General features: G+C 48.2%; 1 protein-coding gene across 1 annotated transcript in view; it reads right to left on the bottom strand.

The window, feature by feature from the left end:
* Positions 1-23808, bottom strand: part of tenm4 (teneurin transmembrane protein 4) — a 598174-nt gene that overhangs the window by 291412 nt on the left and 282954 nt on the right. The window contains 2 exon segments of the mRNA XM_031791303.1: positions 650-864; positions 9062-9226. Of these exon segments, the coding sequence (XP_031647163.1) occupies positions 650-864; positions 9062-9226 (380 nt within the window).

The following is a 23808-nucleotide window of genomic DNA, read 5'->3' as shown; positions in this document are numbered from 1 at the left end:
AATCAGTAGCAGTGAGTTACATCACAATCAATTAGCAGTGAGTCACATCACAATCAGTAGCAGTGAGTTACATCACAATCAGTAGCAGTGAGTCACATCACAATCAGTAGCAGTGAGTCACATCACAATCAATTAGCAGTGAGTCACATCACAATCAGTAGCAGTGAGTCACATCACGATCAATTAGCAGTGAGTCACATCACAATCAGTAGCAGTGAGTCACATCACGGTCAATTAGCAGTGAGTCACATCACAATCAGTAGCAGTGAGTCACATCATGGTCAATTAGCAGTGAGTCACATCACAATCAGTAGCAGTGAGTCACATCACAGTCAATTAGCAGTGAGTCACATCACAATCAGTAGCAGTGAGCCACATCACGGTCAATTAGCAGTGAGTCACATCACAATCAGTAGCAGAGAGTCACATCACAATCAGTAGCAGTGAGTCACATCACAATCAATTAGCAGTGAGTCACATCACAATCAGTAGCAGTGAGTCACATCACAATCAGTAGCAGTGAGTCACATCACAATCAGTAACAGAAGCAGTGAGTTGAGAAGTAAATCATTAAGACATAGACAGTGCGAATTAAAAAGAAGGTGAATGTCTGTCTGTCTGCCTGTCTGGTTCGTCCGTCAGTACCCACCTGTGTATGAGAGGGTGGCAGGCCTCTCCTGCCGTAGATCCCCACCAGGGCATCTTTGCCTAAAGACACATTGAACTTGAGGTACATGGAGTGGTCTACGAAGACCTGAGACCTCCAGAAGACTCCCGGGGGTATCTGCTGGGCAACCTTACGACCCACGTCAATCTCCCCCATGTCTATGAAGCTGTCATCTGGGAACAGGCTGTCCACTTTGCCTGCATCCCAGTAAAGCAGAACAGTGAATCAGTCAATGAACAAAGCCACCCCCCCCCCCCTCCCCTCAGGTTATGAGGACTAAAGGCATCTACACTGTATGGCCCTTATAAGGACTAAAGGCATCTACACTATATGGCCCTTATGAGGACTAAAGGCATCTACACTAGTTGAGCTAGATGAGCTAGTTGAGCTAGTTGAGTTAGACAAGCTAGTTGAGTTAGATGAGCTAGTTGTGTTAGATGAGATAGTTGAGCTAGATGAGCTAGTTGAGCTAGTTGAGCTAGTTGAGTTAGACGAGCTAGTTCAGCTAGATGAGCTAGTTGAGCTAGATGAGTTAGATGAGCTAGATGAGTTAGATGAGCTAGATGAGCTAGTTGAGTTAGATGAGCTAGTTGAGCTAGTTGAGTCAGATGAGCTAGTTAAACTAGTTGAGTTAGTTGAGCTAGTTGAGCTAGATGAGCTAGTTGAGCTAGGTGAGCTAGTTAAGCTAGTTGAGTTAGTTGAGCTAGTTGAGCTAGATGAGCTAGTTGAGCTAGTTGAGCTAGTTGAGCTAGTTGAGCGAGATGAGCTAGATGAGCTAGATGAGCTAGATGAGCTAGTTGAGCTAGTTGAGCTAGATGAGCTAGTTGAGCTAGTTGAGTTAGATTAGTTAGTTGAGCTAGCTTGCTGTGCATTGTTCCAGTGCAAATACACTATTGAAAGTGAGGAGAGACGAGTATCACCTTGGCTCATAGAGAACTATAGAGGACTCTAGTGAGGAGAGACGAGTATCACCTTGGCTCAGAGAGAACTATAGAGGACTCTAGTGAGGAGAGACGAGTATCACCTTGGCTCAGAGAGAACTATAGAGGACTCTAGTGAGGAGAGACGAGTATCACCTTGGCTCATAGAGAACTATAGAGGACTCTAGTGAGGAGAGACGAGTATCACCTTGGCTCATAGAGAACTATAGAGGACTCTAGTGAGGAGAGACGAGTATCACCTTGGCTCATAGAGAACTATAGAGGACTCTAGTGAGGAGAGACGAGTATCACCTTGGCTCATAGAGAACTATAGAGGACTCTAGTGAGGAGAGACGAGTATCACCTCGGCTCATAGATAACTATAGAGGACTCTAGTGAGGAGAGACGAGTATCACCTCGGCTCATAGAGAACTATAGAGGACTCTAGTGAGGAGAGACGAGTATCACCTCGGCTCATAGAGAACTATAGAGGACTCTAGTGAGGAGAGACGAGTATCACCCCGGCTCATAGATAACTATAGAGGACTCTAGTGAGGAGAGACGAGTATCACCTCGGCTCATAGATAACTATAGAGGACTCTAGTGAGGAGAGACGAGTATCACCTCGGCTCATAGAGAACTATAGAGGACTCTAGTGAGGAGAGACGAGTATCACCTCGGCTCATAGAGAACTATAGAGGACTCTAGTGAGGAGAGACGAGTATCACCTCGGCTCATAGAGAACTATAGAGGACTCTAGTGAGGAGAGACGAGTATCACCTCGGCTCATAGAGAACTATAGAGGACTCTAGTGAGGAGAGACGAGTATCACCTCGGCTCATAGAGAACTATAGAGGATTCTAGTGAGGAGAGACGAGTATCACCTCGGCTCATAGAGAACTATAGAGGACTCTAGTGAGGAGAGACGAGTATCACCTCGGCTCATAGAGAACTATAGAGGACTCTAGTGAGGAGAGACGAGTATCACCTCGGCTCATAGAGAACTATAGAGGACTCTAGTGAGGAGAGACGAGTATCACCTCGGCTCATAGATAACTATAGAGGACTCTAGTGAGGAGAGACGAGTATCACCTCGGCTCATAGAGAACTATAGAGGACTCTAGTGAGGAGAGACGAGTATCACCTCGGCTCATAGAGAACTATAGAGGACTCTAGTGAGGAGAGACGAGTATCACCTCGGCTCATAGAGAACTATAGAGGACTCTAGTGAGGAGAGACGAGTATCACCTCGGCTCATAGAGAACTATAGAGGACTCTAGTGAGGAGAGACGAGTATCACCTCGGCTCATAGAGAACTATAGAGGACTCTAGTGAGGAGAGACGAGTATCACCTCGGCTCATAGAGAACTATAGAGGACTCTAGTGAGGAGAGACGAGTATCACCTCGGCTCATAGAGAACTATAGAGGACTCTAGTGAGGAGAGACGAGTATCACCTCGGCTCATAGAGAACTATAGAGGACTCTAGTGAGGAGAGACGAGTATCACCTCGGCTCATAGAGAACTATAGAGGACTCTAGTGAGGAGAGACGAGTATCACCTCGGCTCATAGAGAACTATAGAGGACTCTAGTGAGGAGAGACGAGTATCACCTCGGCTCATAGAGAACTATAGAGGACTCTAGTGAGGAGAGACGAGTATCACCTCGGCTCATAGAGAACTATAGAGGACTCTAGTGAGGAGAGACGAGTATCACCTCGGCTCATAGAGAACTATAGAGGACTCTAGTGAGGAGAGACGAGTATCACCTCGGCTCATAGAGAACTATAGAGGACTCTAGTGAGGAGAGACGAGTATCACCTCGGCTCATAGATAACTATAGAGGACTCTAGTGAGGAGAGACGAGTATCACCTCGGCTCATAGAGAACTATAGAGGACTCTAGTGAGGAGAGACGAGTATCACCTCGGCTCATAGAGAACTATAGAGGACTCTAGTGAGGAGAGACGAGTATCACCTCGGCTCATAGAGAACTATAGAGGACTCTAGTGAGGAGAGACGAGTATCACCTCGGCTCATAGAGAACTATAGAGGACTCTAGTGAGGAGAGACGAGTATCACCTCGGCTCATAGAGAACTATAGAGGACTCTAGTGAGGAGAGACGAGTATCACCTCGGCTCATAGAGAACTATAGAGGACTCTAGTGAGGAGAGACGAGTATCACCTCGGCTCATAGAGAACTATAGAGGACTCTAGTGAGGAGAGACGAGTATCACCTCGGCTCATAGAGAACTATAGAGGACTCTAGTGAGGAGAGACGAGTATCACCTCGGCTCATAGAGAACTATAGAGGACTCTAGTGAGGAGAGACGAGTATCACCTCGGCTCATAGAGAACTATAGAGGACTCTAGTGAGGAGAGACGAGTATCACCTCGGCTCATAGAGAACTATAGAGGACTCTAGTGAGGAGAGACGAGTATCACCTCGGCTCATAGATAACTATAGAGGACTCTAGTGAGGAGAGACGAGTATCACCTCGGCTCATAGAGAACTATAGAGGACTCTAGTGAGGAGCGACGAGTATCACCTCGGCTCATAGAGAACTATAGAGGACTCTAGTGAGGAGAGACGAGTATCACCTCGGCTCATAGAGAACTATAGAGGACTCTAGTGAGGAGAGACGAGTATCACCTCGGCTCATAGAGAACTATAGAGGACTCTAGTGAGGAGAGACGAGTATCACCTTGGCTCATAGAGAACTATAGAGGACTCTAGTGAGGAGAGACGAGTATCACCTCGGCTCATAGAGAACTATAGAGGACTCTAGTGAGGAGAGACGAGTATCACCTTGGCTCATAGAGAACTATAGAGGACTCTAGTGAGGAGAGACGAGTATCACCTCGGCTCATAGAGAACTATAGAGGACTCTAGTGAGGAGAGACGAGTATCACCTTGGCTCATAGAGAACTATAGAGGACTCTAGTGAGGAGAGACGAGTATCACCTCGGCTCATAGAGAACTATAGAGGACTCTAGTGAGGAGAGACGAGTATCACCTCGGCTCATAGAGAACTATAGAGGACTCTAGTGAGGAGAGACGAGTATCACCTCGGCTCATAGAGAACTATAGAGGACTCTAGTGAGGAGAGACGAGTATCACCTCGGCTCATAGAGAACTATAGAGGACTCTAGTGAGGAGAGACGAGTATCACCTTGGCTCATAGAGAACTATAGAGGACTCTAGTGAGGAGAGACGAGTATCACCTCGGCTCATAGAGAACTATAGAGGACTCTAGTGAGGAGAGACGAGTATCACCTTGGCTCATAGAGAACTATAGAGGACTCTAGTGAGGAGAGACGAGTATCACCTCGGCTCATAGAGAACTATAGAGGACTCTAGTGAGGAGAGACGAGTATCACCTCGGCTCATAGAGAACTATAGAGGACTCTAGTGAGGAGAGACGAGTATCACCTTGGCTCATAGAGAACTATAGAGGACTCTAGTGAGGAGAGACGAGTATCACCTCGGCTCATAGAGAACTATAGAGGACTCTAGTGAGGAGAGACGAGTATCACCTTGGCTCATAGAGAACTATAGAGGACTCTAGTGAGGAGAGACGAGTATCACCTCGGCTCATAGAGAACTATAGAGGACTCTAGTGAGGAGAGACGAGTATCACCTCGGCTCATAGAGAACTATAGAGGACTCTAGTGAGGAGAGACGAGTATCACCTTGGCTCATAGAGAACTATAGAGGACTCTAGTGAGGAGAGACGAGTATCACCTCGGCTCATAGAGAACTATAGAGGACTCTAGTGAGGAGAGACGAGTATCACCTTGGCTCATAGAGAACTATAGAGGACTCTAGTGAGGAGAGACGAGTATCACCTCGGCTCATAGAGAACTATAGAGGACTCTAGTGAGGAGAGACGAGTATCACCTTGGCTCATAGAGAACTATAGAGGACTCTAGTGAGGAGAGACGAGTATCACCTCGGCTCATAGAGAACTATAGAGGACTCTAGTGAGGAGAGACGAGTATCACCTTGGCTCATAGAGAACTATAGAGGACTCTAGTGAGGAGAGACGAGTATCACCTCGGCTCATAGAGAACTATAGAGGACTCTAGTGAGGAGAGACGAGTATCACCTTGGCTCATAGAGAACTATAGAGGACTCTAATACCCAAAAGTATGTTTTAGCGATGAGGACTTTCTCCATTTTGAAGTAGTCAACATAATTCTATCCAGCTCAACATTCCATAACTACAGGGGGCAGTAAATCACCAACATTGTCTTTAAACCTGTTCAGACAACACCCTGCAGGGGGCAGTATGCACACTTTCAGTTTGTTTATCAACTCACAGAAGTAGTAGAAGAAGAGCATGGAGTACATCAAAATGGAGACGGCCTGAATGGCGCTGCACGTACAATCACAGACGCCGTAATGGGACAGATGTAATTGTGATCTCTACACATCTCTATGGTTTTATCTTGACACCCGCCGCACTGTAAGGCACAATTATAAAACCATAACTATTGATTTACCTTCAACTGTGGCTGCCACTCATGGCCTAAAGTAGCACAGTGTGTGTGTGTATGTATGTGTGTGTGTGTGTGTGTGTGTGTGTGTGTGTGTGTGTGTGTGTGTGTGTGTGTGTGTGTGTGTGTGTGTGTGTGTGTGTGTGTGTGTGTGTGTGTGTGTGTGTCTGCTTGTTGTTACATGGAAGCTCTGGGAATTATTTACACGGATCAATTTTGACTGCTGTCTATAGACTATACTGGAGAGGAGAGGGGTTGAGGAGAGGAGAGGAGTGGATGAGAGTGGAGGAGAGGAATGGAGGAGAGGAGGAGAGTGGAGGATAGGAGTGGAGGAGAGGAGTGGAGGAGAGGAGGAGAGTGGAGGAGAGGAGTGGAGGAGAGGAGGAGAGTGGAGGAGAGGAGTGGAGGAGAGGAGTGGAGGAGAGGAGGAGAGTGGAGGAGAGGAGTGGAGAAGAGGAGGAGAGTGGAGGAGAGGAGTGGAGGAGAGGAGGAGAGTGGAGGAGAGGAGTGGAGGAGAGGAGGAGAGTGGAGGAGAGGAGAGGAGTAGTGGAGGAGTGGAGGAGAGGAGTGGAGTGGAGGAGAGGAGTGGAGGAGAGGAGTGGAGGAGTGGAGGAGAAGAGGAACTGTCCTAAAGTCGCCGTAGCTGAGAGAGTTGGTTGTTGGTACCATGAGGTTAGTACATGCTTTCTTCTTGTGCCAGGGAACGGAAGGGACGACAAACCAGGCCAAACCAGACTAAGACGGAAGAGAGGAGATGAAAGGAGTGAATCTGTTCTGAAGGGGACAGAGAGAGGGAGCTAATCCCCTACAGCAGCCCCTGGATCTGCCGTCCCTGAAGACAAACACTCTCCTCTCCTCTCCCCTCTTCTCTCCCCTCTCCTCTCCACTCCTCCTCTCCTCTCCTCTCCTCTCCTCTCCTCTCCTCTCCTCTCCTCTCCTCTCCTCTCCTCTCCTCTCCTCTCCTCTCCTCTCCTCTCCTCTCCTCTCCTCTCCTCTCCTCTCCTCTCCTCTCCTCTCCTCTCCTCTCCTCTCCTCTCCTCTCCTCTCCTCCTCTCCCTCCCCACGTACAGTGTCTTCCATTGGATTACATTGAAGATCCTTCTGTCTGTCTACATACCACAGGGACAGCTGGGACAATGTGGACTTGGTTGTTTTCCCGAAATGCCACTTAGCAACTTGGAAGTTTTGGAAAAGCATTGACATTCTTTATGATCAATCATGGCATTTTGAAAATGAATCAAATTGGACTCAAGTCAGATCAAACATTTAACGTGAATTGTAACTTCTAATTTCAACTTCAACTTTCAAAATGTCTTATTTTTCCTTGTGTACAGTGACAGGATTGTGTCGAGGCACAGATCTGGGGAAGGGTACCAAAACATTTCTTCAGCAGTGACAGGATGTGTCGAGGCACAGATCTGGGGAAGGGTACCAAAACATTTCTTCAGCATTGAAGGTCACCAAGACCACAGTGGCCTCTATTAATCTTAAATGGAAGAAGTCTGGAACCACCGAGACGCTTCCTAGAGCTGGCTGCCTGGACAAACTGAGCAATCGGGGGAGAAGGACCTTGGTCAGGGAGGTGACCAAGAACTTGATGGTCACTCTGACAGAGCTCGTCTGTGGGGATGGGAAAACCTTCCAGAAGGAATACCATCTCTGCAGCACTCCACCAATCAGGACTTAATGGTAGAGTGGCCAGACGGAAGACACTCCTCGGTAAAAGACACATAACAGTCTGCTTTGAGTTAAAGGACTCTGACCATTAGAAACAAGATTCTCTGGTCTGATGAAACCAAGGTTGAACTCTTTGGCCTGAATGCCAAGCATCACGTCTGGAGGAAACCTGGCATCATCCCTACGGTGAAGCATGGTGGTGGCAGCATCATGCTGTGGGGATGTTTTTCAGCGGCATGGACTGGGAGACTAGTCAGGATTGAGGGAAAGATGAACAGAGAAAAGTACAGAGAGATCCTTGATGAAAACCTGCTCCAGAACGTTTAGGAACTCAGACTGGGACGAAGGTTCAACATCCAACAGGACAACGACCCTAAGCACACAGCCAAGGCAACACAGGAGTGCCTTTGGGACAAGTCTCTGAATGTCCTTGAGTGGCCCAGCCAGAGCCCGGACTTGAACCCGATCGAATATCTCTGGAGAGATCTGAAAATAGCTGTGCAGCAATACTCCCCATCAACCTGACAGAGCCTGAGAGGATCTGCAGAGAAGAATGGGAGAAACTCCCCAAATACAGGTGTGCCAAGCTTGTAGCGTCATACCCAAGAAGACTCAATGCTGTAATCGCTGCCAAATATGCTTCAACAAAGTACTGAGTAAAGGGTCTGAATACTTATGTAAATGTGATATTTACTTATTTTCATTACCAAACTTTTTTTTTTTTTTATACGTTTTTGCTTAGTCATTATGGGGTATTGTGATGTCATTATGGGGTATTGTGATGTCATTGTGGGGTATTGTGATGTCATTATGGGGTATTGTGTGTAGATTGATGAGGGGAAAAACTATTTTAGAAATTCTAGAATAAGGCTTTAACATAACAAAACAAAATGTGGAACAAGTCAAGGGGTCTGAATACTTTCCTTAGGCACTGAATACCCATGTGTCTGTTATACCAGCTAAAAAAAAATATTTATTTATTTCCCCTTTATTTAACCAGGTAGGCTAGTTGTGAACACCTTTATTTAACCAGGTAGGCTAGTTGAGAACACCTTTATTTAACCAGGTAGGCTAGTTGAGAACACCTTTATTTAACCAGGTAGGCTAGTTGAGAACAAGTTCTCATTTACAATTGCGACCTGGCCAAGATAAAGCAAAGCAGTTCGACAGATACAACAACACAGAGTTACACATGGAGTAAAACAAACATACAGTCAATAATACAGTAGAAAAATACGTCTATATACAATGTGAGCAAATGAGGTGAGATGTACGTGTAAGTAAGCTCATCTCCTTACCGTCGTTCTTGGCCCTGCGGTCGGGCAGCTCCAGGCCAGTGTTGCCCAGGGGTGGCAGGCTGAGGTCGGTAGGTAGGGGCAGACCGCTGGTGTTGTCCTCCGACAGCTGGGACATCTGTCCCTGCATGGGCTGTAGGTGCCAGTTCAGACCGAACAGGTGCATGGCTTCAACAGAACAGACATAGAGAATGAACCTCAACATGATATGACTAGGCAATAACTGTTGTTAAGGTACTGAGCTACAACAGGACCACACAAAGCACTGTCCGTCCGAGGGTTGTTAAGATACTAAGCTACAGGACCACACAAAGCACTGTCAGTCCGAGGGTTGTTAAGGTACTGAGCTATAACAGGACCACACAAAGCACTGTCAGTCCGAGGGTTGTTAAGGTACTGAGCAACAACAGGACCACACAAAGCACTGTCAGTCCGAGGGTTGTTAAGGTACTGTCAGTCCGTTGCCCTAAACGTCCTGAAGTTTCCCCTTTTTTGGGTTCATCTACATGTTAAAGATATTTCTTCAGATGTGAAAATAGTTTTGGTTGGTCTAATCAAGCGATTGCCCAACATGAGATAACTAAGCATGGACCGTTGTTGATTTTGAAGGGTACTGATGTTCGTAGCCTATAGGCTAGACACTGTAGAAACCCATGGCGTTACAGAACAATACTAAAAAGAGATTCACTTTAGAAGCTTGTCTTCTGAAACCCACAATGCAATTCACTTTAGAAGCTTGTCTTCTGAAACCCACAATGCAATTCACTTTAGAAGCTTGTCTTCTGAAACCCACAATGCAATTCACTTTAGAAGCTTGTCTTCTGAAACCCACAATGCAATTCACTTTAGAAGCTTGTCTTCTGAAACCCACAATGCAATTCACTTTAGAAGCTTGTCTTCTGAAACCCACAATGCAATTCACTTTAGAAGCTTGTCTTCTGAAACCCACAATGCAATTCACTTTAGAAGCTTGTCTTCTGAAACCCACAATGCAATTCACTTTAGAAGCTTGTCTTCTGAAACCCACAATGCAATTCACCTTAGACGGGAACTAAGCTGCCGTCCTGAATCTTTCTTTAATAATATTGCAACGACTGTGTGAATGTTGACTTGGTGACCTCTCGAGCTGACATCTCTCTATATGAATGACACGCCAACATAACCAGATCAAAGGTCACAGTGTAAAACAATACAGTAGTTTAATGGTTAATGTTGCCATTCGGTCAGAAATGCTGATCAGGTAACATCTAACAGGAGAGTGAAACCAGACGTCATAAACCCTGAGGACAGATCTGTCACGGCCTAAATAACACCCGATTCCTTATCAAAAGTACTTCACTACGTAGGGTATAGGGTGTGATTTGACCCCCCACACACACACCCTGACGTGCCCAAACAGAACACAGCCTTGGTCTAGCTCTCGGCTCGTTCCCCCCAGGACCCTGCTATTCTTCTCATCACCATTACCTTACTAATTCATACAACGCTGAGGTAGAGATACAAGAGAAGAACCCAGTCAGCAGGAAGAACAGAGGAGGAGGAGGAGGAGAGGAGAGAAAAGGAACTGGTTGAATGGGGAGGGCGTGGAACGACCCAAGTCAGCAGGAAGAAGAGAAGAGAGGAGAAGAGGAGAGGAACTGGTTGAATGGGGAGGGCGTGGAACGACCCAGTCAGCAGGAAGAACAGAAGAGAGGAGGAGAAGAGGACAAAATGGGGAGGGTATGGAATGACCCAGGCAGCAGGAAGACCAGGAGAGGAGAGGAGAGGAGAGGAGAGGAGAGGAGAGGAGAGGAGAGGAGAGGAGAGGAGAGGAGAGGAGAGGAGAGGAGAGGAGAGGAGAGGAGAGGAGAGGAGAGGAGAGGAGAGGAGAGGAGAGGAGAGGAGAGGAGAGGAGAGGAGAGGAGAGGAGAGGAGAGGAGAGGAACTGGTTGAATTGGGGAGGGTATGGAAGGTATGGTGCCCATTGAGACACACACACACCAATTTATGACAAAATCACACTGTTATGATGTCCGCTCAGGAAGGTCACTAAACAACCTGTGGTAGTGACACGGTGTGTGTGTGTGTTAAAATAGATTAATTAAATGATCCATACATCCATTTATCCATCAATTTATAGATCCATCCATTTATCCATCCATCCATCCAAACGAGCAGCTAAAACCCATTATGTGTCTGATTCCAGATGTAATCTGGCCTAGTTGAGATGAATACATTCATAAATAAACATCATCCTCTCTCATCACCGTGGTAACCTCTTCTGTTAATACAGATCGAGAAGAGAGACCAATACCCTGGCTGATTCCTCCATCCTAGGCTGGTCCCAGATCTGGTTTGGTCCCAGATCCACGACATTGACCATCGGAGTTGGTTAGACAGCACAAACAGATCTGGGACCAGGCTAGTCTTATTGACACCATTGACCATCGGAGTTGGTTAGACAGCACAAACAGATCTGGGACCAGGCTAGTCTTATTGACACCATTGACCATAGGAGTTGGCTAGACAGCACAAACAGATCTGGGACCAGGCTAGTCTTATTGACACCATTGACCATAGGAGTTGGCTAGACAGCACAAACAGATCTGGGACCAGGCTAGTCTTATTGACACCATTGAGCATAGGAGTTGGCTAGACAGCACAAACAGATCTGGGACCAGGCTAGTCTTATTGACACCATTGACCATAGGAGTTGGCTAGACAGCACAAACAGATCTGGGACCAGGCTAGTCTTATTGACACCATTGACCATAGGAGTTGGCTAGACAGCACAAACAGATCTGGGACCAGGCTAGTCTTATTGACACCATTGACCATAGGAGTTGGCTAGACAGCACAAACAGATCTGGGACCAGGCTAGTCTTATTGACACCATTGACCATAGGAGTTGGTTAGACAGCACAAACAGATCTGGGACCAGGCTAGTCTTATTGACACCATTGACCATAGGAGTTGGCTAGACAGCACAAACAGATCTGGGACCAGGCTAGTCTTATTGACACCATTGACCATAGGAGTTGGCTAGACAGCACAAACAGATCTGAGACCAGGCTAGTCTTATTGACACCATTGACCATCGGAGTTGGCTAGATAGCACAAACAGATCTGGGACCAGGCTAGTCTTATTGACACCATTGACCATCGGAGTTGGCTAGACAGCACAAACAGATCTGGGACCAGGCTAGTCTTATTGACACCATTGACCATCGGAGTTGGTTAGACAGCACAAACAGATCTGGGACCAGGCTACTCTTATTGACACCATTGACCATAGGAGTTGGCTAGACAGCACAAACAGATCTGGGACCAGGCTAGTCTTATTGACACCATTGACCATAGGAGTTGGCTAGACAGCACAAACATATCTGGGACCAGGCTAGTCTTATTGACACCATTGACCATAGGAGTTGGCTAGACAGCACAAACAGATCTGGGACCAGGCTAGTCTTATTGACACCATTGACCATCGGAGTTGGCTAGACAGCACAAACAGATCTGGGACCAGGCTAGTCTTATTGACACCATTGACCATCGGAGTTGGCTAGACAGCACAAACAGATCTGGGACCAGGCTAGTCTTATTGACACCATTGACCATCGGAGTTGGCTAGACAGCACAAACAGATCTGGGACCAGGCTAGTCTTATTGACACCATTGACCATAGGAGTTGGCTAGACAGCACAAACAGATCTGGGACCAGGCTAGTCTTATTGACACCATTGACCATCGGAGTTGGTTAGACAGCACAAACAGATCTGGGACCAGGCTAGTCTTATTTACACTATTGACCATAGGAGTTGGCTAGATAGCACAAACAGATCTGGGACCAGGCTAGTCTTATTTACACTATTGACCATAGGAGTTGGCTAGATAGCACAAACAGATCTGGGACCAGGCTAGTCTTATTGACACCATTGACCATCGGAGTTGGTTAGACAGCACAAACAGATCTGGGACCAGGCTACTCTTATTGACACCATTGACCATCGGAGTTGGTTAGACAGCACAAACAGATCTGGGACCAGGCTACTCTTATTGACACCATTGACCATCGGAGTTGGCTAGACAGCACAAACAGATCTGGGACCAGGCTAGTCTTATTGACACCATTGACCATCGGAGTTGGCTAGACAGCACAAACAGATCTGGGACCAGGCTAGTCTTATTGACACCATTGACCATAGGAGTTGGCTAGACAGCACAAACAGATCTGGGACCAGGCTAGTCTTATTGACACCATTGACCATCGGAGTTGGTTAGACAGCACAAACAGATCTGGGACCAGGCTAGTCTTATTGACACCATTGACCATAGGAGTTGGCTAGACAGCACAAACAGATCTGGGATCAGGTCCTGCTATATATATATCTGTCCCAGCGTCAAGGTGGCAGAACAGTTCTTCTTGCTTTCTTAAGGCAAAATATTTCCTTAAATCTTTACTGTAAAATATAAAGGAAGTGGTGTTTTAAAAGTAACAGGACATATGGTGACAGGTTCTGTCTCTGTGAGAGAGATTCTGTACATGGGTGACAGGTTCTGTCTCTGTGAGAGAGATTCTGTACATGGGTGACAGGTTCTGTCTCTGTGAGAGAGATTCTGTACATGGGTGACAGGTTCTGTCTCTGTGAGAGAGATTCTGTACATGGGTGACAGGTTCTGTCTCTGTGAGAGAGATTCTGTACATGGGTGACAGGTTCTGTCTCTGTGAGAGAGATTCTGTCCATGTGTGACAGGTTCTGACCCTGGGTGAGAGGTTCTGACCATGGGTGACAGGTTCTGACCCTGGGTGAGAGGTTCTGTTCCTGGGTGACAGGTTCTGACCCTGGGTGAGAGGTTCTGACCCTGGGTGAGAGGTTCTGACCATGGGTGACAGGTTCTGACCCTGGGTGAGAGGTTCTGTTCCTGGGTGACAGGTTCTGTTCCTGGGTGAGAGGTTCTGACCCTGGGTGAGAGGTTCTGTTCCTGGGTGAGAGGTTCTGACCCTGGGTGAGAGGTTATGTTCCTGGGTGAGAGGTTATGTTCCTGGGTGAGAGGTTCTGTTCCTGGGTGAGAGGTTCTGTTCCTGGGTGAGAGGTTCTGTTCCTGGGTGAGAGGTTCTGACCCTGGGTGAGAGGTTCTGTTCCTGGGTGAGAGGTTCTGTTCCTGGGTGAGAGGTTCTGTTCCTGGGTGAAAGGTTCTGTTCCTGGGTGAGAGGTTCTGTTCCTGGGTGAGAGGTTCTGACCCTGGGTGAGAGGTTCTGTTCCTGGGTGAGAGGTTATGTTCCTGGGTGAGAGCTGTAAAAGCTATTAGGAGCATAATGAGTGAAGCGAAGGAAGGCTGCCACATCCAGCACTCACTCAAGTGTCTAAAAGGGATTAATTAGCCATATGCTAATATTCACCGTCCGTCCACATGACACTCTCTGATGATGAACAGACAGACAGACCAGGACACTCTCTGATGATGAACAGGCAGACAGACCAGGACACACTCTGATGATGAACAGAAAGGCAGACAGACCAGGACACTCTCTGATGATGAACAGACAGGCAGACCAGGACACACTCTGATGATGAACAGACAGGCAGACAGACCAGGACACTCACGGAAGGATGAACAGACAGACTAGTGAGCTAGCTAGGACACACGTTCCTCAAGGCAATGCTGCTTTGTTTTTCTGTTTTGTATCCCACTGATTTTCAGCATAGCTTGGGGAAAGTTTCACTTTTCCATATGGATATTACAGCAGCTATAATTTGAGAAGGAGCAGCATGAAGCCTGGCATGATAAAACGGTTCCTTTATCTTTGGCCATCTATTGAAGTGTAGTTGTTGGAGAGGACTACTAAGAACCAAAGGGGAGAGGCGTAAGGATACTGGACCACTAGCAGAGCACAGACAGTAGTGGGTATATCCCTCCTCGGAGTAGGTTAGAGCTCTCCTCTCTGTCTCTTGCTCTTGATAGATATATATATATATATATCTCCTCTCCTTCTTCTTTCGGCTCCTTAATTGGTACGAGGCGAGTCCCATCCCAGCCTCCTGCCAAGGAGGGCACAACATGCGCCTCGGTACAAAACGGCATCCTCCCCACCTGTGTCGTCGCGCGGCAACTCCCGACATGTCAGTGGTCCTCGCTAGAACACAGGCCTCTCATTAGGACAACCTTGTTACTCCAACTAACTTCAACCTGGCGTCACTTTGAGCACGATTCGAAGAAGCTCCCCATCCCTCCCTCACCACTGAGAAACAGAACACAGGAAGGAAAGACGCTGTAACAGAACAACAGTTGAGTTCACAAGGCGCTGTGTCCCTATGTGTCCTGGCTGAAACCTTCTCGGTGCATATCACAGATAACAGAGCTGGGCTGGATGGATGGAGACAGTTGGGACAGGGGATGGATGGAGACAGTTGGGACAGGGGATGGATGGAGACAGTTGGGACAGGGGCTGGATGGAGACAGTTGGGACAGGGGGTGGATGGGGACAATTGGGACGGGGCTGGATGGAGAAAGTTGGGACATGGGATGGATGGCTGGATGGAGACAAGGCACCAGGCGATGGTGTCTGGTACCACCACCATCACCTGGTGTCTGGTGCCTGGTACCACCACCATCGCCTGGTGCCTGGTACCACCACCATCGCCTGGTGCCTGGTACCACTACTATCGCCTGGTGCCTGGTACCACCACCATCACCTGGTACCACCACCATTGCCTGGTGCCTGGTACCACCACCATCGCCTGGTACCACCACCATCGCCTGGTACCACCACCATCGCCTGGTACCTGGTGCCTGGTACCACCACCATCGCCTGATACCTGGTGCCTGGTACCACCACCATCGCCTGGTACCACCACCATCGCCTGGTGCCTGGTGCCTGGTACCACCACCATCGCCTGGTGTCTGGTACCACCACCATCGCCTGGTGTCTGGAACCACCACCATTGCCTGGTGTCTGGTACCACCACCATCGCCTGGTGTCTGGAACCACCACCATCGCATGGTGCCTGGTACCACCACCATCGCCTGGTGCCTGGTACCACCACCATCGCCTGGTGCCTGGTACCACCACCATCGCCTGGTGTCTGGTACCACCACCATCGCCTGGTGTCTGGTACCACCACCATCGCCTGGTGTCTGGTACCACCACCATCACCTGGTGTCTGGTACCACCACCATCGCCTGGTGTCTGGAACCACCACCATCGCCTGGTGTCTGGTACCACCACCATCACCTGGTGTCTGGAACCACCACCATCACCTGGTGTCTGGTACCACCACCATCGCCTGATACCACCACCATAACCTGGTGCCTGGTACCACCACCTTCGCCTGGTACCACCACCATCGCCTGGTACCACCACCATCACCTGGTACCACCACCATTGCCTGGTACCTGGTGCCTGGTACCACCACCATCGCCTGGTGCCTGGTGCTCTTTGATGCTCTGCCAGGTATTTTCAGAACGCCAGACCAACGGTCGGAGACGGAGCAACACAACGTCGGACCAACGGTCGGAGACGGAGCAACACAACGTCAGACCAACGGTCGGAGACGGAACAACACAACGTCAGACCAACGGTCGGAGACGGAACAACACAACGTCAGACCAACGGTCGGAGACGGAACAACACAACGTCAGACCAACGGTCGGAGACGGAACAACAGAACGTCAGACCAATGGTCGGAGACGGAACAACAGAACGTCAGACCAACGGTCGGAGACGGAACAACAGAACGTCAGACCAACGGTCGGAGACGGAACAACACAACGTCAGACCAACGGTCGGAGACGGAACAACACAACGTCAGACCAACGGTCGGAGACGGAGCAACACAACGTCAGACCAACAGTCGGAGACGGAACAACACAACGTCAGACCAACGGTCGGAGACGGAACAACACAACGTCAGACGAATGGTCGGAGACGGAGCAACACAACATCAGACCAACGGTCGGAGACAGAACAACAGAACGTCAGACCAACCCCAGCAATCTGTCCTCCAGTGACAGTCAATTTCACAGCCAGTAGTGGAGCAGGCATGGACGAGGGGACGGATGGACTTTGGGATAGAGGGACGGAGGGACAGAGGAACAAGGGGGTGGAGGGATAGAGGGACAGATGGACGGAGGGATGGGTGTTTTATTGCTTACATTTATGGTCTGATGAGAGATTTATGTTAATAATGTTTACTTCCCCAGCTAGCTATGGCAAAGTTCACACTCTCATGGAGAAAGCAGAAGACTTCCAATTGGAATGGAATGAGAGAAATGAAACAGGCCAACCAACAGACAGACAGGCTCATCTCCTAACGACTACTGATTAAACAGGCCTATAGACAGACAGGCTCATCTCCTAACGACTACTGATTAAACAGGCCAACAGACAGACAGGCTCATCTCTTAACGACTACTGAGTAAACAGGCCTACAGGCAGACAGGCTCATCTCCAAAGAAGGCCAAAAAGATCATCAAGGACAACAACGACCCGAGCCACTGCCTGTTCACCCCGCTATCATCCAGAAGGCGAGGTCAGTACAGGTACATCAAAGCTGGGACCGAGAGACTGAAAAACAGCTTCTATCTCAAGGCCATCAGACTGTTAAATAGCCATCGCTAGCCGGCCTCAACCCAATACCCTACCCCGAACTTAGTCACTGTCACGTGCCGCATCACACCCTGTTACTCAACCCTGCACCTTAGAGGCTGCTGCCCTATATACTAAACATGGAACACTGGTCACTTTAATCATGTTTACTGCTTTACTCCTTTCATATGTATGTACTGTATTCTAGTCAAGGCTCTTCCTACAGTGCCTTGCGAAAGTATTCGGCCCCCTTGAACTTTGCGACCTTTTGCCACATTTCAGGCTTCAAACATAAAGATATAAAACTGTTTTTTTTTGTGAAGAATCAACAACAAGTGGGACACAATCATGAAGTGGAACGACATTTATTGGATATTTCAAACTTTTTTAACAAATCAAAAACTGAAAAATTGGGCGTGCAAAATTATTCAGCCCCCTTAAGTTAATACTTTGTAGCGCCACCTTTTGCTGCGATTACAGCTGTAAGTCACTTGGGGTATGTCTCTATCAGTTTTGCACATCGAGAGACTGACATTTTTCCCATTCCTCCTTACAAAACAGCTCGAGCTCAGTGAGGTTGGATGGAGAGCATTTGTGAACAGCAGTTTTCAGTTCTTTCCACAGATTCTCGATTGGATTCAGGTCTGGACTTTGACTTGGCCATTCTAACACCTGGATATGTTTATTTTTGAACCATTCCATTGTAGATTTTGATAGTCCCACTAAGTGCAAACCAGATGGGATGGCGTATTACTGCAGAATGCTGTGGTAGCCATGCTGGTTAAGTGTGCCTTGAATTCTAAATTAATCACTGACAGTATCACCAGCAAAGCACCCCCACATCATAACACCTCCTCCTCCATGCTTCACAGTAGCAACCACATATGCTGAGATCATCTGTTCATCTACTCTGTCTCACAAAGACACGGCGGTTGGAACCCAACATCTCAAATGTGGAATCATCAGACCAAAGGACAGATTTCCACCAGTCTAAAGTCCATTGCTCGTGTTTCTTGGCCAAAGCAAGTCTCTTCTTCTTATTGATGTCCTTTAGTAGTGGTTTCTTTGCAGCAATTCGACCATGAAGGTCGAAGTTACCAGTTCTCCTCTGAACTGTTGATGTTGAGATGTGTCGGTTACTTGAACTCTGTGAAGCATTTATTTGAGCTGAAATTTCTGATGCTGGTAACTCAAATGAAATGATCCTCTGCAGCAGAGGTAACTATGGGTCTTCCTTTCCTGTGGCGGTCCTCATGAGAGCCAGTTTCATCATAGCGCTTGACGGCTTTTGTGACTGCACTTGAAGAAACGTTCAAAGTACATGACATTTTCCGGATTGACTGACCTACATGTATTTTACCTTCTGAAACCACCCCTACCTAGTCACAACACAACTGATTGTCTCTAACGCATTAAGAAGGAAATAAATTCTACAAATGTACTTTAAAAAAAGCTAATTGAAATGCATTCCAGGTGACTACCTAATGAAGCTGGTTGAGAGAATACCAAGAGTGTGCAAAGCTGTCATCAAGGCAAACGGTGGCAACTTTGAAGAATCTCAAATATAAAATATATTTTGATTTGTTTAACACTTTTTTGCTTACTACATGATTCCATATCTGTAGGTCAACGTGTCTAGAGGAAAGACTACATCATCTCTGTAGGTCAATGTGTCTAGAGGAAAGACTACATCATCACTGTAGGTCAACGTGTCTAGAGGAAAGACTACATCATCTCTGTAGGTCAACTTGTCTAGAGGAAAGACTACATCATCTCTGTAGGTCAACGTGTCTAGAGGAAAGACTACATCATCTCTGTAGGTCAATGTGTCTAGAGGAAAGACTACATCATCACTGTAGGTCAACGTGTCTAGAGGAAAGACTACATCATCTCTGTAGGTCAACTTGTCTAGAGGAAAGACTACATCATCTCTGTAGGTCAACGTGTCTAGAGGAAAGACTACATCATCTCTGTAGGTCAACGTATCTAGGGGAAAGGTAAAGACTACATCATCTCTGTAGGTCAACGTGTCTAGAAGAAAGGTAAAGACTACATCATCTCTGTAGGTCAACGTGTCTAGAGGAAAGACTACATCATCTCTGTAGGTCAACGTGTCTAGAGGAAAGACTACATCATCTCTGTAGGTCAACTTGTCTAGAGGAAAGACTACATCATCTCTGTAGGTCAACGTGTCTAGAGGAAAGACTACATCATCTCTGTAGGTCAACGTGTCTAGAGGAAAGACTACATCATCTCTGTAGGTCAACGTGTCTAGGGGAAAGACTACATCATCTCTGTAGGTCAACGTGTCTAGAGGAAAGACTACATCATCTCTGTAGGTCAACGTGTCTAGAGGAAAGACTACATCATCTCTGTAGGTCAACGTGTCTAGGGGAAAGACTACATCATCTCTGTAGGTCAACGTGTCTAGAGGAAAGACTACATCATCTCTGTAGGTCAACGTGTCTAGGGGTTTTTGTTCGTCTCCTAAATCCTACTGTGTGTTTTGATGACTCTGCTTGAGCTGGCAAGTTGTCTCTCTCCTAGTAATCTCTGAAAGCTGGTTGATATTTTCAAAGATAAAAAGCAACAATAAAAGAGCGGTTTCAGGGAGAATACAGGGTCACTATATCAACAGTCCCGAATCATTTGTCAATGGGACTGTGAGGCTCAGAAGTACCTGTCAGTTCTCTGCTATACCAGCCAGCCAACATGATCTGTCACCTCCTGTCAGAGAGAGAGGGTAAAGGCTACAGACAACACGCTATCCCCTACACAGTGCACTACCTTTGACTGGGGCCCATAAGGCTGCACTGCACGACATAGTGACTAGGGTGTTATTTTGGGACACAGAGAGACAATTCTGAGGGTATAGGCTACTGATGGACCCTCGAAGACTTCAGGCTATATGGGTTACGGCCAGTGATGGACTTCTATAAGGAACAAATGTCCACATATCTAAAGCTCCACACTAAATCCATCAGCCACTCCTAAACACAGTGAAATAATGTCAATATTGGCAGAAAAAACACAGATATCCCACAGGCCTCCCGCTGGGAGCCCTGAGATGGATAAAGAGTGGACTACGGGTCCTGCTGAAACATAACCACAGACAGAGCAAAGGATCACCTAGGAGGGGTTGTGACCTCCCCACCTACCCCTACTCCCCATACCTCCCCACCTACCCCTACTCCCCATACCTCCCCACCTACCCCTACTCCCCACACCTCCCCACACCTCCCCACCTACCCCTACTCCCCAGACCAGACCTCCCCACCTACCCCTACTCCCCACCCCACCCCACACCACCTCACCTACCCCTACTCCCCCCACCAGACCTACCCACCTACTCCCCACACCACACCTCCCCACCTACCCCTACTCCCCACACCAGACCTCCCCACCTTCCCCTACTCCTCACACCACCCACCAACACCCTGACCTCCCCCTACTCCCCACACCCCCCACCAACACCCTGACCTCCCCCTACTCCCCCTACTCCCCACACCCCCCACCAACACCCTGACCTCCCCCTACTCCTCACACCCCCCACCAACACCCTGACCTCCCCCTACTCCTCACACCCCCCACCAACACCCTGACCTCCCCCTACTCCCCACAACCCCACCAACACCCTGACCTCCCCCTACTCCTCACACCCCCCACCAACACCCTGACCTCCCCCTACTCCTCACACCCCCCACCAACACCCTGACCTCCCCCTACTCCCCACACCCCCCACCAACACCCTGACCTCCCCCTACTCCTCACACCCCCCACCAACACCCTGACCTCCCCCTACTCCTCACACCCCCCACCAACACCCTGACCTCCCCCTACTCCCCACACCCCCCACCAACACCCTGACCTCCCCCTACTCCTCACACCCCCCACCAACACCCTGACCTCCCCCTGCTCCTCACACCCCCCACCAACACCCTGACCTCCCCCTACTCCTCACACCCCCCACCAACACCCTGACCTCCCCCTACTCCTCACACCCCCCACCAACACCCTGACCTCACAGAGCTGTGCCGGGCTGGGGTCGGGTAGGAGCAAAACCACGTTACAAGTCAAAGCATCTGTCAGAGGGGTATAATTGGGTTCATTAGTGGCTCCAGACGGAGTTTCAAATTACAGCCCTCAATAATTAATTGCACTTGAAATTAAATATATTTTCTCATCAGTGTTTAATTAAACATGGGCTCTGTCCCAGATGATAACCTATTCCCAATAGTGCCCTCCTTTTGAGCCCTTCAAGAGCCCTATGGGCCCTGGGCCAACAAAAAAAAAGAAAAAAAAGAGCACTTCATAGGGAATAGGGCGGCATTTGTGACAGAGCCACTGTCTGCTTGTTCTTGATTGGAAAGCCAGATTCTCAGGGTGAGGTTTCCAGACGTGTTTACTTGGGGTGGTGGGATGGTGGGGTGCGTGCGTGCGTGCGTGCGTGTGTGTGTGTGTGTGTGTGTGTGTGTGTGTGTGTGTGTGTGTGTGTGTGTGCCTGTGTGCGTGTGTGTGTGTGTGTGTGTGTGTGTGTGTGTAGACTCAGATTTTGGGGAGGTTTGTCATTACATCAGGTGGTTAAAATGCATCAGGGCTGGTGTTCTTCGTCTCGTGGCCAGGTCACTATAGTTCTACATTTAGGGACGAAGAACACCAGCGGCTAACTACTAATACAACTACTAGCTGTAGTATAACCCCCCCCCCCACCCAACGTCCAGCTACACTACTAATACAACTACTAGCTGTAGTATAACACCCCCCCCACCCAATTCAGCCTGCTAGCTATAGTATAACCCCCCCCCCACCCAATTCAGCCTGCTAGCTATAGTATAAACCACCCCCCACCAAATTCAGCCTGCTAGCTATATTATAAACCACCCCCCCACCACCCCCCCACCACCCAATTGAACTACCCATAGAAATATAATCCAGATCATTAACATGAACAGCCAGCAGGGAGAGGAGTCTACATCATTAACCTGAACAGCCAGCAGGGAGAGGAGTCTACATCATTAACCTGAACAGCCAGCAGGGAGAGGAGTCTACATCATTAACCTGAACAGCCAGCAGGGAGAGGAGTCTACATCATTAACCTGAACAGCCAGCAGGGAGAGGAGTCTACATCATTAATGAGAACAGCCAGCAGGGAGAGGAGTCTACATCATTAACCTGAACAGCCAGCAGGGAGAGGAGTCTACATCATTAATGAGAACAGCCAGCAGGGAGAGGAGTCTACATCATTAATGAGAACAGCCAGCAGGGAGAGGAGTCTACATCATTAACCTGAACAGCCAGCAGGGAGAGGAGTCTACATCATTAACCTGAACAGCCAGCAGGGAGAGGAGTCTACATCATTAACCTGAACAGCCAGCAGGGAGAGGAGTCTACATCATTAACCTGAACAGCCAGCAGGGAGAGGAGTCTACATCATTAACCTGAACAGCCAGCAGGGAGAGGAGTCTACATCATTAACCTGAACAGCCAGCAGGGAGAAGAGTCTACATCATTAACCTGAACAGCCAGCAGGGAGGGGAGTCTACATCATTAACGAGAACAGCCAGCAGGGAGAGGAGTCTACATCATTAACGAGAACAGCCAGCAGGGAGGGGAGTCTACATCATTAACCTGAACAGCCAGCAGGGAGAGGAGTCTACATCATTAACCTGAACAGCCAGCAGGGAGGGGAGTCTACATCATTAACGAGAACAGCCAGCAGGGAGGGGAGTCTACATCATTAACGAGAACAGCCAGCAGGGAGGGAACTAAACCACCAATGTTCTGAATGATAAGTGAAATCATTACACACGATCCAGGCAATGAAGAGAGAAAGTAATAATCAGTTGAGCCTTTTGAGAAGAAATATAAATGTGATGGTATGGAGACTGACTCAGCTAGGATGTGTTATGGCAATGAGACTGACTCAGCTAGGATGTGTTATGGTATGGACACTGACTCAGCTAGGATGTGTTATGGTATGGAGACTGACTCAGCTAGGATGTGTTATGGTATGGAGACTGACTCAGCTAGGATGTGTTATGGCATGGAGACTGACTCAGCTAGGATGTGTTATGGTATGGAGACTGACTCAGCTAGGATGTGTTATGGTATGGAGACTGACTCAGTGATCAGCTAGGATGTGTTATGGTATGGAGACTGACTCAGCTAGGATGTGTTATGGTAT

This window comes from Oncorhynchus kisutch, linkage group LG15 (assembly GCF_002021735.2).
Source record: "Oncorhynchus kisutch isolate 150728-3 linkage group LG15, Okis_V2, whole genome shotgun sequence".
Classification (NCBI taxonomy): domain Eukaryota; kingdom Metazoa; phylum Chordata; class Actinopteri; order Salmoniformes; family Salmonidae; genus Oncorhynchus; species Oncorhynchus kisutch.
The sequence above is the reverse complement of the archived record's forward strand: the minus strand, read 5'-3'. Positions and strand labels throughout refer to the sequence as shown.